A 13,626-nucleotide genomic window follows, 5' to 3' on the forward strand; every position below is an offset into this window, starting at 1 on the left:
TTTGATCTGTTTCAACAGATGGATTCCCTAAGGGTCTAGTCCTTGGGTACAATATACCCCTCCAGGGCCGGACTGACAATTCATGGGGCCCCTGGGCAATAGGAGATTATGGGGCCCCTGGGCAATAGGAGATTATGGGGCCCCTGGGCAATAGGAGATTATGGGGCCCCTGGGCAATAGGAGATTATGGGGCCCCCGGGCAATAGGAGATTATGGGCCCCCCAGGCAATCAGAGATTATGGGGCCACACAGTATACACACACACACACACAGTATACAATCACACAGTATACACATACATGTACACACGGTATACACAGACATGTTTTTATTGGCTGAGAAGGTACTGGAGAGCTATAATCTCAGGATTTTTAGACCAAAAGGATGTCGGGAAGGGACATTTCAGAGACAGATGTAAAAAAAAAAAACACAGATTTTTTACATACTGTCCCTGGTTTTACTGAGGCTGGCAACCCTGATGGGGCCCCCCTAGTGGCCCGGAGCCCTCGGGCAGTGCCCGAGTAGCCAAATGGTCAGTCCGCCCCTGTACCCCTCCCTATGGTATCATCATATGATCCTTTGTTTTTATTCCAACCATGAGTGGAATACTTGTATTATTTTCAACTGGAGTGCAGATCAGCTTCGGATTCATGTTGCATCTTCATGATAGCTTATGTGGGGGGTTAAATTGTAATGTTTTTGTTATTAGTGTCTTTATACTTGTTTTTTTTTCAGATTATTTCTTTTTATTTCAGTGATTAGTAGATTAAAAAATTCTCCTGAAGAAGCCTTATGCTGTGCGGGCGAAACTTGTTGAGATATATCCGCATTGCATTGTATATATTGATTCTGTGATATATCGTTGTATCAATTTTCAATCATGTATTTTGTAATTTGTATTAAAATTTATATATTTTTTTTTTATAATTTGGTGTAGTTGCGCTTTAAAAGTCCCATAAAAAACTTGGTATTTATTGGACGGACAACGGGATGTGGTGCTATAAAGCGGGAGTCCACCGGGAGTCCGCGTTTTTTTTTTTTTTAAAAAGCCAGCAGCTACAAATACTGCAGCTGCTGACTTTTAAAATAGTGACACTTACCTGTCCAGCGCGCCCGCGATGTCGGCACCTGAAGCCGATCTCTCGATCGTCTCTCAGGTGCTGCCGCCGCCATCTTGGGTATGGGAATCAGGAAGTGGAGCCTTTCGGCTTCATTTCCCGGTTCCCTACTGCGCGAGTCTCGCTGCGCAATAAGGATGGACCCGCTGCCTCTGGGAACTGTGTGTTTCCCAGCAGGCAGCGGGGGACTTTCGGAAAGGGGCGTAATCTACGCCCCTTTCCGCAGAGAGCTATCCTGGAAGTGGGTGCAGATACCTGTACTGTACAGGTATCTGTACCCCCCTCCCCCCTGAAAGGTGCCAATTGTGGCGCCGGAGGGGGGGAGGGTTCCGATGAGCGGAAGGTCCACTTTAGGGTGGACCTCCGCCTAAGTACTTTTTCAGTATTTCTACTCTTTAAAAAGTTTTCTCCTTTGTGATTTAATTACAATATGACTTGTGTAGCAATTGTATATGTTATATATATATATTTTTTTTTTTAATTTTTTTATTAAAAAAAATATAAATTTTAATACAAATTACAAAATACATGATTGAAAATTGATACAACGATATAGCACAGAATCAATATATACAATGCAATGCGGGTATATCTCAACATGTTTCGCCGTACATCATAAGGCTTCTTCAGGAGAATTTTTTTAATCTACTAATCACTAGATTGCAATTTTTTTCCCTCCTTTAAGCGCCCGCTGCAATATACAGACCTCCTGCCATCTGTGAGCTCAGCTTTTATATTAGATTTCTAGTGCAGGTTTGAAAGTTAAAAGGGAAAAAGTCTGTCATGTTATGCAATAGATAACACCAAATTATTATTATTATTTTTTTTTATATATATACAGTATTTATGGCTAGATGTACATAGGCAGTGAAATGCAGACTTTCGGGGCATATATTTTATTTATTGTCCTTGCACTGCAACCATGACAGATGGTGAAATAGGTAACCGGCACAAGGAAATCATATCTTCAGGCGAGCGCGGTAAGACCAAAGTGAGAGAAAAAACAAAAAAAAAAAACATCCATCGCCTTTTTTATGTGCGCAGAAACACAAATCAAATGGAAAGAAATTTGAATTTCAAAGTTGATTGTCACCGGAAATGAAAAGAACAATTTATCAGCCCCTATAAACAATAATTAGACGTTTTCGGGGGGAATATATTATTCTTGCTCTCGCTGTTCTGTGTCATCAGATTGTGGCAGCAGGCTCTCGATGGCTCTCAATGGCTCTCGATGGCTCTCAATGGGCTGAGAAATGATTTTGCTGCCGTTTTTAATTGGAAGATTCCCCCGATTACTTTGTGGTCTCTTACAATAGCCCCGGCCGACTTATTAGGTGATAGAGTTCCCTTTTAATAGCGGGTGATTTTCAGCTGTTGTATCTCTTATATCTTCCAACAGGATATTGCTTCTCAGAAGTTCTCCATGCCCTCGCCGGTCCGCACGGTAATCGCGGCCGACTTTGATAACGATCAGGAGCTGGAAGTCTTTTTCAATAATATCGCCTACAGGGGTTCTTCAGCAAACCGAATGTTCAGGTAATGTCGCAGCCTTCCCGAAAAATAATGTGGCAGGTGCTCAGGTTCATACAGGGAGGGACTTTATTATACAGAAATGAAAAAGATAACATTTATTTTCTTGGTTATAAAGTCCCATTGGAAGGGATTTTTTTTTTTCTTAGATAATGAGTACAGGTAAAAAATCCATTGTCTCAACCCCCTACCCACCTCCGAGCACCGTCCCTTGTCTTTATCTCCCTACCCACCTCCGAGCACCATCCCTTGTCTTTATCTCCTACCCACCTCCGAGCACCGTCCCTTGTCTTTATCTCCTACCCACCTCCGAGCACCGTTCCTTGTCTTTATCACCCTACCCACCTCCGAGCACCATCCCTTGTCTTTATCTCCTACCCACCTCCGAGCACCATCCCTTGTCTTTATCTCCTACCCACCTCCGAGCACCATCCCTTGTCTTTATCTCCTACCCACCTCCGAGCACCATCCCTTGTCTTTATCTCCTACCCACCTCCGAGCACAATCCCTTGTCTTTATCTCCCTACCCACCTCCATGCACCGTCCCTTGTCTTTAACTCCTACCCACCTCCGAGCACCATCCCTTGTCTTTATCTCCTACCCACCTCCGAGCACCGTCCCTTGTCTTTATCTCCCTACCCACCTCCATGCACCATCCCTTGTCTTTATCTCCTACCCACCTCCGAGCACCATCCCTTGTCTTTATCTCCTACCCACCTCCGAGCACCATCCCTTGTCTTTATCTCCCTACCCACCTCCCAGCACCATCCCTTGTCTTTATCTCCTACCCACCTCCGAGCACCGTTCCTTGTCTTTATCTCCTACCCACCTCCGTGCACCATCCCTTGTCTTTATCTCCTACCCACCTCCGAGCACCATCCCTTGTCTTTATATCCCTACCCACCTCTGTGCACCATCCCTTGTCTTTATATCCCTACCCACCTCCGAGCACCATCCCTTGTCTTTATCACCCTACCCACCTACGAAAGCACCATCCCTTGTCTTTATCTCCCTACCCACCTCCCAGCACCATCCCTTGTCTTTATCTCCCTACCCACCTCCGTGCACCATCCCTTGTTTTTATCTCCTACCCACCTCCGAGCACCGTTCCTTGTCTTTATCTCCTACCCACCTCCGTGCACCATCCCTTGTCTTTATCTCCTACCCACCTCCGTGCACCATCCCTTGTCTTTATCTCCTACCCACCTCCCAGCACCATCCCTTGTCTTTATCACCCTACCCACCTCCGAGCACCGTCCCTTGACTTTATCTCCTACCCACCTCCGAGCACCGTTCCTTGTCTTTATCTCCTACCCACCTCCGAGCACCGTCCCTTGTCTTTATCTCCTACCCACCTCCGTGCACCATCCCTTGTCTTTATCTCCCTACCCACCTCCAAGCACCATCCCTTGTCTTTATCTCCTACCCACCTCCGTGCACAATCCCTTGTCTTTATCTCCTACCCACCTCCGAGCACCGTCCCTTGTCTTTATCTCCCTACCCACCTCCGTACCCCGTCCCTTGTCTTTATCTCCCAACCCACCTCCGAACACTGTCCCTTGTCTTTATCTCCCTACCCACTTCCGGGCACCGTCCCTTGTCTTTATCGCCTTACCCACCTCCGAGCACCATCCCTTGTCTTTATCTCCTACCCACCTCCAAGCACCGTCCCTCGTCTTTATCGCCCTATCCACCTCTGCACCATCCCTTGTCTTAACTCCTACCCACCTCCGAGCACCGTCCCTTGTCTTTATCGCCCTACCCACCTCTGTGCACAATCACTTGTCTTTATCTCTCTACCCACCTCCAAGCACCGTCCCTTGTCTTTATCTCCTTATCCACCTCTGTGCACCATCCCTTGTCTTTATCTCCTACCCACCTCCATGCACCATCTCTTGTCTTTATCTCCCTACCCACCTCCGTGCACCATCCCTTGTCTTTATCTCCTACCCACCTCCATGCACCATCTCTTGTCTTTATCTCCCTACCCACCTCCGTGCACCATCCCTTGTCTTTATCTTCCTACCCACCTCTGTGCACCATCCCTTGTCTATATATCCCTACCCACCTCTGTGCACCATCCCTTGTCTTTATATCCCTACCCACCTCTGTGCACCATCCCTTGTCTTTATCTCCCTACCCACCTCTGTGCACCATCCCTTGTCTTTATCTCCCTACCCACCTCCGTGCACCATCCCTTGTCTTTATCTCCCTACCCACCTCTGTGCACCATCCCTTGTCTTTATATCCCTACCCACCTCCGTGCACCGTCCCTTGTCTTTATCTCCCTACCCACCTCTGTGCACCATCCCTTGTCTTTATATCCCTACCCACCTCCGTGCACCATCCCTTGTCTTTGTCTCCCTACCCACCTCCGTGCACCATCCCTTGTCTTTATCTCCCTACCCACCTCCGTGCACAATCCCTTGTCTTTATCTCCTACCCACCTCCGAACACCATCCCTTGTCTTTATCTCCTACCCACCTCCGAACACCATCCTTGTCTTTATCTCCTACCCACCTCTGAGCACCATCCCTTGTCTTTATCTCCCTACCCACCTCCGTACCCCGTCCCTTTTCTTTATCTCCCTACCCACCTCCGTGCACCATCCCTTGTCTTTATCTCCTTATCCACCTCCGTGCACCGTCCCTTGTCTTTATCTCCTTATCCACCTCCGTGCACCGTCCCTTGTCTTTATCTCCTTATCCACCTTCGAGCACCGTCCCTTGTCTTTATCTCCTTATCCACCTTCGAGCACCGCCCCTTGTCTTTATCGCCCTACCCACCTCTGTGCATCATCGCTTCTCTTTATCTCCCTACCCACCTCCGAGCACCATCCCTTGTCTTTATCTCCCTACCCTTCTTCTAGCACCATCCCTTGTCTTTATCTCCCTATCCACCTTCAAGCACTGTCTCTTGTCTTTATCTCCCTATCAGTGGCGGCCCGTCCATAGGGGGCACACAATTTGTGGCTGTGCACTCTCTCCTGTGATGCTGAGCTATATACTCCTGATACTATAGGTGGAAGCAAGTGGAATACAGGGGACAGAGTGGGTAGATTCTATAAGGGGTGGAGCTTATGGGAAGGGCCTGGTATGGACTGGGGAGGGAGACCCCATGCCGCTTTCATTTTTTTTTCCACCACCATTTTTTTTCTTTCAGCTGTCAGCACGGAAGCCCGCTGACAGCTGATGACTCATGCATTGTTAAGGACGCATCAGCATGCTTCCAGGCCCCACTTCTTAACAACATATGACTGTTCGTTGCAAGAAACTGTACCTTCACAGACAATTCGGGTGTTCCAAAAATTACCCAAATCTGCCCCAATCGAGCAACAAAAAAAGCTCCAGAACGGGTGAAGTTCGGGCCTAACCGTTCGCCCAATACTACTGAATATTATAAAACCTTGGTAAGTGGGGGAGGGGGGGATGGGAATATTTTAAAGGACAACTTTATGAATATAATGAATTTATCATATAAAAGGTAAAGAGGAATGGCAGCCCCGAAGCCTCCTGAGATTCGTGACGTGAGCATTTCAGGAGGTTTTTCGGGCAGAGGGGGTAATTGATTCCTAATTTTCAAATTTGAAGGTTAGGTGTGAGGGTCCCTGGTGTCCGTACACTTTCAGGGGCTTGTCCATGTCACTAGGCGGGGAAGTCCTGGTCAGGAGGACAGACTCCCTTTAAATTCCTCCGCCATGTTTTAGCAGTGACGGTTGGGTCCTTAAGGGGCCCCATGAGAGGAATAGATCCTGAACACTGTAGATCTCATGGAACATGCCCTTTAAGTCAGGACAGCTTTTACAGATGGAAATGTCTGAAGTCATCACTTTGGAGTCGCACAATGTGATATGGGATGAATCTTCCCCAGAAAATGTGAAAAATATGGCCGTGTAAAGATAAAAAATGTAATTTCAGATGTGTTATCTTCTGCCGTTTTTCTCCTTTAACCTCTTCATGGCGGCGCAGAGTCGGCCTCTATCGTGGCGGAACACTCGGATCGGACATGACATAAATCCAAGTCTCCTTTCTTCTTATATTTCCTGGGGAGCACCCGGGGGGGGGGGGGGAGTTGCTCCTAATCGTACTACTGTGAGTGTCGTAATGTAACTCCTAAAGTCTTAAGACTGCCACCATTCACCTCTTTTGCTAGTCGCTTCTCTATTATTATTGTTATCCAGGATTTTTGGGGGGTGCAAACAAACTGAAAAACAAAAAAAAACATCAATTGCTGCCACTGTGCCAAACATAGCTACGGTACTCATCAATTGCCGCTACTGTGCCCCATCAGTTGCTGCCAGTGTGCTCATCAATTTCTGCCAGTGTGCCCATCAATTGCCGCTACTATGCCCCATCAATGGCTGCAACTGTACTCACAAATTGCTGCCACTGTGCCAAATGTAGCTACTGTACTCATCAATTGCTGCCAGTGTGTACATTAATTGCCGCTACTGTGCCCCTTAATTGCTGCCAGTGTGACCCATCAATTGCTGCTATTGTGCCCCATCAATTGCCACTAATGTGCCCCATCAATTGCCACTACTGTGCCCCATCAATTGCCGCTACTGTGCCCCTTAATTGCTGCCAGTGTGACCCATCAATTGCTGCTATTGTGCCCCATCAATTGCCGCTATTGTGCCCCATCAATTGCCACTAATGTGCCCCATCAATTGCCACTACTGTGCCCCATCAATTGCCACTACTGTGCCCCATCAATTGCTGCCAGTGTGCTCATCAATTGCTGCCAGTGTGCTCATCAATTGCTGCCAGTGTGCTCATCAATTGCTGCCAATGTGCCCATAAATTGCCACTACTGTGCCCCATTCATTGCTGCCAGTGTGCCCATCAATTGCTGCCAGTGTGCCCATCAATTGCTGCCAGTGTGCCCATCAATTGCCGCTACTGTGCCCCATCAATTGCCGCTACTGTGCCCCATCAATTGCTGCCAGTTTGCTCATCAATTGCTGCCAGTGTGCCCATCAATTGCCGCTACTGTGCCCCATCAATTGCTGCCAGTGTGCCCATCGATTGCCGCTACTGTGCCCCATCAATTGCCGCTACTGTGCCCCATCAATTGCTGCCAGTGTGCTCATCAATTGCTGCCAGTGTGCCCATCAATTGCCGCTACTGTGCCCCATCAATTGCTGCCAGTGTGCCCATTAATTGCCACTACTGTGCTCCATCAATTGCTGCCACTGTGCCCATCAATTGCTGCCACTGTGCCCCATCAATTGCTGCTACTGTGCCCCATCAATTGCTGCCAGTGTGCTCATCAATTGCTGCCAGTGTGCTCATCAATTGCTGCCAATGTGCCCATAAATTGCCACTACTGTGCCCCATTCATTGCTGCCAGTGTGCCCATCAATTGCTGCCAGTGTGCCCATCAATTGCTGCCAGTGTGCCCATCAATTGCCGCTACTGTGCCCCATCAATTGCCGCTACTGTGCCCCATCAATTGCTGCCAGTGTGCTCATCAATTGCTGCCAGTGTGCCCATCAATTGCCGCTACTGTGCCCCATCAATTGCTGCCAGTGTGCCCATCGATTGCCGCTACTGTGCCCCATCAATTGCCGCTACTGTGCCCCATCAATTGCTGCCAGCGTGCTCATCAATTTCTGCCAGTGTTCCCATCAGTTGCCGCTACTGTGCCCCATCAATTGCTGTCAATGTGCTCATCAGTTTCCGCTACTGTTCCCCATCAAATGCTGCCAGTGTGCATCGCCCGGGAGCCGGGACCTACCTGTCCTGGTCACGGTGGCGTCCTCCTCGTCCATGCTCCTCGATGTCTCCGGTCCTCTCTATCAAGCGTCCAATCGCAGCGCCTGTTGTTTCAGCCAATCGGGTGACAGGTAACCATACCTGAGCACCTGATTGGCTGAGAGGCGGGTCAGTGTTCCTAATACAACAGTGAGTAAACAGCGAACGCACAGCACTGCGCTGACTGTTTACCATTTTGGAAGCCTATTAAAACCTCCGGCTTTAATCAGGCGCTTCCAAAAAAAAAAAAACGCAGCTGTAATTGAGGTGTCCAGTGCCCGACAAGGGGCTGAATGCCCGAATAGGGGGCAGGAGCGGTGACCATGGATAGATTCATGCAATCCAGGCCTCCTAGATCATAGAGGTGATCATAGACAATCTGTTCTCTCTTCACCTCTATAGTCAGCCTCACAAACCGTCGGATCATTTCCCACACTCACTAATAACAATGGTAAGCCCCAGAAACACCAGTGACCCCTCCCTCTGCTTCTAAAAGCAATCCAGCAGCTAATCAGCCGTTCAGATCGCTTTTATTAGAAAGAAACTCGCCTGCTGAGAAAAAGAAAATACCGGGGTTATGGCTGACGGCTTCAGTCATAACCCTAGTAAACCACTTCAAAGCTGCAACACATCTACACTATATTACCAAAAGTATTGGGACGCCTGCCTTTACACGCACATAAAGTTTAATGACATCCCAGTCTTAGTCTGTAGGGTTTCCATATTGAGTTGCCCCACCCTCTGCAGCTATAACAGCTTCACCTCTTCTGGGAAGGCCGTCCACAAGGTTTAGGAGGTGTGTCTATGGGAATGTTTGACCATTCTTCCAGAAGAGCGTTTGTGAGGTCAGGACCTGATGTTGGACGAGAAGGCCTGGCTCGCAGTCTCTGCTCTAATTCATCCCAAAGTCTATCAGGTTGTGGTCAGGACTCTGTGCAGGCCAGTCAGGTTCCATCACCCCAAACTCGCTCATCTGTGTCTTTATGGACCTTGCTTTTGTGCACTGGTCCAAGTCATTTGGTGGAGGGGGGGATTATGTTGGGGGGTTGATTTTCAGGGGTTGGGCTTGGCCTCTTAGTTCCAGTGAACGGAACTCTTAAGAGGTCGGCATACCAAGACATTTTGGACAATTTCATGCTCCCAACTTTGTGGGAACAGTTTGGGGACGGCCCCTTCCTGTTCCAACATGACTGCCCACCAGCGCATAAAGCAAGGTCCATAAAGACATGGATGAGCGAGTTTGGGGTAGAGGAACTTGACTGGCCTGCACAGAGTCCTGACCTCAACACGATAGAACACCTTTGGGATGAATTAGAGCAACATCAGTGCCTGACCTCACAAATGTGCTTCTGGAAGAATGGTCAAACATTCCCATAGACACATCTCCTAAACCTGGTGGATGGCCTTCCCAGAAGAGGTGAAGCTGTTATAGCTGCAAAGGGCGGGGCCAACTCAATATTGAACCCTACGGACTAAGACTGGATTCACACCTATGCATTTTTTGTGCTTTTTGCTGATTTGCACTACTGAACATGTTCCATAGGAAACCATGTTAAATGGACTGTAGTGCAAATCTGCAAAATGCAAAAAGCACTAAAACTGCCATAGGTGTGAATCCAGCCTAAGACTGGGATCCCATTAAAGTGAATGTGCGTGTAAAGGCAGGCGTCCCAATACTTTTGGTAATACAATGTAGATTTGTTGCAGCTTTAAAGATTATCAATGCATTTTTTTTTTTTTTTTGGGTGGCCCTCCACTTTAATAATACCAGGAGTAGCTGATTCAGGAAATATCCAATTGCCCCCTGGGGTATTAGGAAGTAATATTTTTCCCCCCACTGTAGCATGCTTTGGGGGCGGGGGGGTGTGAATATGGAGGTTTTCTATTAGTTTGTTTTCTATTGGTAGCTTTGGATGAACTTGTGTCTTTTTTTTCCAACCTGGCTAGCTATGTAACAAAGTAACATATTAATAGAGGGTAGGAGCCATCTATGACAGCTCGATCGATTGTGTTGTGTGCACGCTCCAAACACAGAAGCCTCGGGCCGCCTCGGCCGTCCATGGAGGACACATACCTGTGGCGTACGTCGTTAAAGCCCCGCCCTCTTTGCAGTCGCACATATGCGCTATGTGGGTAGCAAGAGGTTAACATGATATTCTCCACATAGCACGCTCCAAGCACAGAAGCCTCGGCCGCCCATGGACGACACATACCTGCGGCGTACGGTCGTTAAAGTCCCGCCCTCTTTGCATTCGCACATATGCGCTATGTGGGTAGCAAGAGGTTAACATGATAATCTCCACGTAGCAAGCTCCAAGCACAGAAGCCTCGGCCGCCCATGGACGACACATACCTGCGGCGTATGGTCGTTAAAGCCCCGCCCTCTTTGCAGTCGCACATATGCGCTATGTGGGTAGCAAGAGGTTAACATGATAATCTCCACGTAGCACACTCCAAGCACAGAAGCCTCGGCCGCCCATGGACAACACATACCTGCGGCGTACGGTCGTTAAAGCCCTGCCCTCTTTGCAGTCGCACATATGCGCTATGTGGGTAGTAAGAGGTTAACATGATAATCTCCACGTAGCACGCTCCAAGCACAGAAGCCTCGGCCGCCCATGGACGACGCATACCTACGGCGTATGGTCATTAAAGCCCCGCCCACTTTGCAGTCGCACATATGCACTATGTGGGTAGCAAGAGGTTAACATGATAATCTACACTTAGCACGCTCCAAGCACAGAAGCCTCGGCCGCCCATGGACGACACATACCTGCGGCGTACGGTCGTTAAAGCCCCGCCCTCTTTGCAGTCACACATATGCGCTATGTGGGTAGCAAGAGGTTAACATGATAATCTCCACGTAGCACGCTCCAAGCACAGAAGCCTCGGCCACCTCGGCCGCCCATGGACGACACATACCTGCGGCGTATGGTCGTTAAAGCCCCGCCCTCTTTGCAGTCGCACATATGCGCTATGTGGGTAGCAAGAGGTTAACATGATAATCTCCACGTAGCACGCTCCAAGCACAGAAGCCTCGGCCGCCCATGGGCGACACATACCTGCGGCATATGGTCGTTAAAGCCCCGCCCTCTTTGCAGTCGTACATATGCGCTATGTGGGTAGCAAGAGGTTAACATGATAATCTACACGTAGCACGCTCCAAGCACAGAAGCCTCGGCCGCCCATGGACGACACATACCTGCGGCGTACGGTCGTTAAAGCTCCGCCCTCTTTGCAGTCGCACATATGCGCTATGTGGGTAGCAAGAGGTTAACATGATAATCTCCACGTAGCACACTCCAAGCACAGAAGCCTCGGCCGCCCATGGACGACACATACCTGCGGCGTACGGTCCTTAAAGCTCCGCCCTCTTTGCAGTCGCACATATGCGCTATGTGGGTAGCAAGAGGTTAACATGATAATCTCCACGTAGCACGCTCCAAGCACAGAAGCCTCAGCCGCCCATGGACGACACATACCTGCGGCGTACGGTCGTTAAAGCCCCGCCCTCTTTGCAGTCGCACATATGCGCTATGTGGGTAGCAAGAGGTTAACATGATAATCTCCACGTAGCATGCTCCAAGCACAGAAGCCTCGGCTGCCCATGGAGGACACATACCTGCGGCGTATGGTCGTTAAAGCTCCGCCCTCTTTGCAGTCGCACATATGCGCTATGTGGGTAGCAAGAGGTTAACATGATGATCTCCACGTAGCACGCTCCAAGCACAGAAGCCTCAGCCGCCCATGGACGACACATACCTGCGGCATACGGTCGTTAAAGCTCCGCCCTCTTTGCAGTCGCACATATGCGCTATGTGGGTAGCAAGAGGTTAACATGATAATCTCCACGTAGCACGCTCCAAGCACAGAAGCCTCGGCCGCCCATGGACGACACATACCTGCGGCATACGGTCGTTAAAGCCCCGCCCTCTTTGCAGTCGCACATATGCGCTATGTGGGTAGCAAGAGGTTAACATGATAATCTCCACGTAGCACGCTCCAAGCACAGAAGCCTCGGCCGCCCATGGGCGACACATACCTGCGGCGTACGGTCGTTAAAGCCCCGCCCTCTTTGCAGTTGCACATATGCGCTATGTGGGTAGCAAGAGGTTAACATGATAATCTCCACGTAGCACGCTCCAAGCACAGAAGCCTCGGCCGCCCATGGGCGACACATACCTGCGGCATATGGTCGTTAAAGCCCCGCCCTCTTTGCAGTCGTGAAATCCCATCATAATAACTGAGGCGGCGGTACGACGGAACACCAATGGATGGAAGCATACCGGTCTGGACCCCCCCGTGAGTCCGGTCGCGGGTCCCGCGGACGCGATCGCGTGCTCACTGACACCTTTTCTTCAAGTCAAACCCGAACACTTTAGCAGCACACGGCAATTTTTTTTACATTTTTTTTATAGTATAAACTATACATATATTTTGCTATTAAATAACATTTCTAATCATATGAAGTTAATAACAAAAGTCCCCCTTTACATCAGAGTCCACAGAGTTCCCCTTTTATATCTGAATCTACATAGCTCTTCTTTTACATCTGAACTCACAGGGTTCCCTTTCACTGTAAGGCTCGGTTCACACAGGGGCGACTTGTCCAGACGACTTCGCCGCCTGACAAGTCGCCCCCGTTCTGTACTACGGAACCGTTCTAATAGGAGCGACTCAAGTCGCTCCGACTTAAAAAAAAATGTTCCTGTACTACTTTTGCGGCGACCTCAGGCGACTTGCATTGACTTCTTTACAGAAGTCGTTTTGCAAGACGCCGCTGAGGTCGCGGCAGGTCGCGGCGCGGCAAGTCGTGCTGCGTATGGTGTGAACCGAGCCTAAGGGGGGACTCTGCAGACTCTGATGTAAGGGAGAACTCTGGGGACTCTACTATAAGGAATGCTCTGGGAACCCTCATCTAAGGGGGAACACTGAGACCTCTGATGTACGGAGAAGACTCTGATGTAAGGGGGAACACTGTGGCCACTGGTGTAAAGGGGAACTGTGATGTAAGGGGTGCTCTGAGAACCCTGATTTGCCTTAGAGGCAGGAGAGAGTAGGGGGGAGGGGGGGGGGACTTCAGTTACAGACAGGGATGGATGGTGAGCTCACTCACCCCTTGGCAGTCATCACCTCTCATCCAGATGTAGCTGAGGCTGCTGGACTTCAAATTTCCGGCCCCAGCTTACTTTCCTATTCTGAGGCACAGCACCGGGGATTGG

The 13,626-nt window shown here is 49.3% G+C and overlaps 1 protein-coding gene across 3 annotated transcripts in view; it reads left to right on the forward strand.

The window, feature by feature from the left end:
- CRTAC1 (cartilage acidic protein 1) overlaps positions 1 to 13,626 on the forward strand; it is a 1,115,778-nt gene that overhangs the window by 922,884 nt on the left and 179,268 nt on the right. For all 3 annotated transcript variants that reach the window (XM_077455715.1, XM_077455716.1, XM_077455717.1), the window contains exon 8: positions 2,518 to 2,654. In XM_077455715.1, coding sequence (XP_077311841.1) covers positions 2,518 to 2,654 — 137 coding nt within the window. The remainder of the gene's footprint in view (positions 1 to 2,517; positions 2,655 to 13,626) is intronic.

This window comes from Lithobates pipiens, unplaced genomic scaffold (assembly GCF_037356315.1).
Source record: "Lithobates pipiens isolate NorthernLeopardFrog02 unplaced genomic scaffold, aLitPip1_a1.2 Scaffold_25, whole genome shotgun sequence".
In the NCBI taxonomy this organism is placed as follows: domain Eukaryota; kingdom Metazoa; phylum Chordata; class Amphibia; order Anura; family Ranidae; genus Lithobates; species Lithobates pipiens.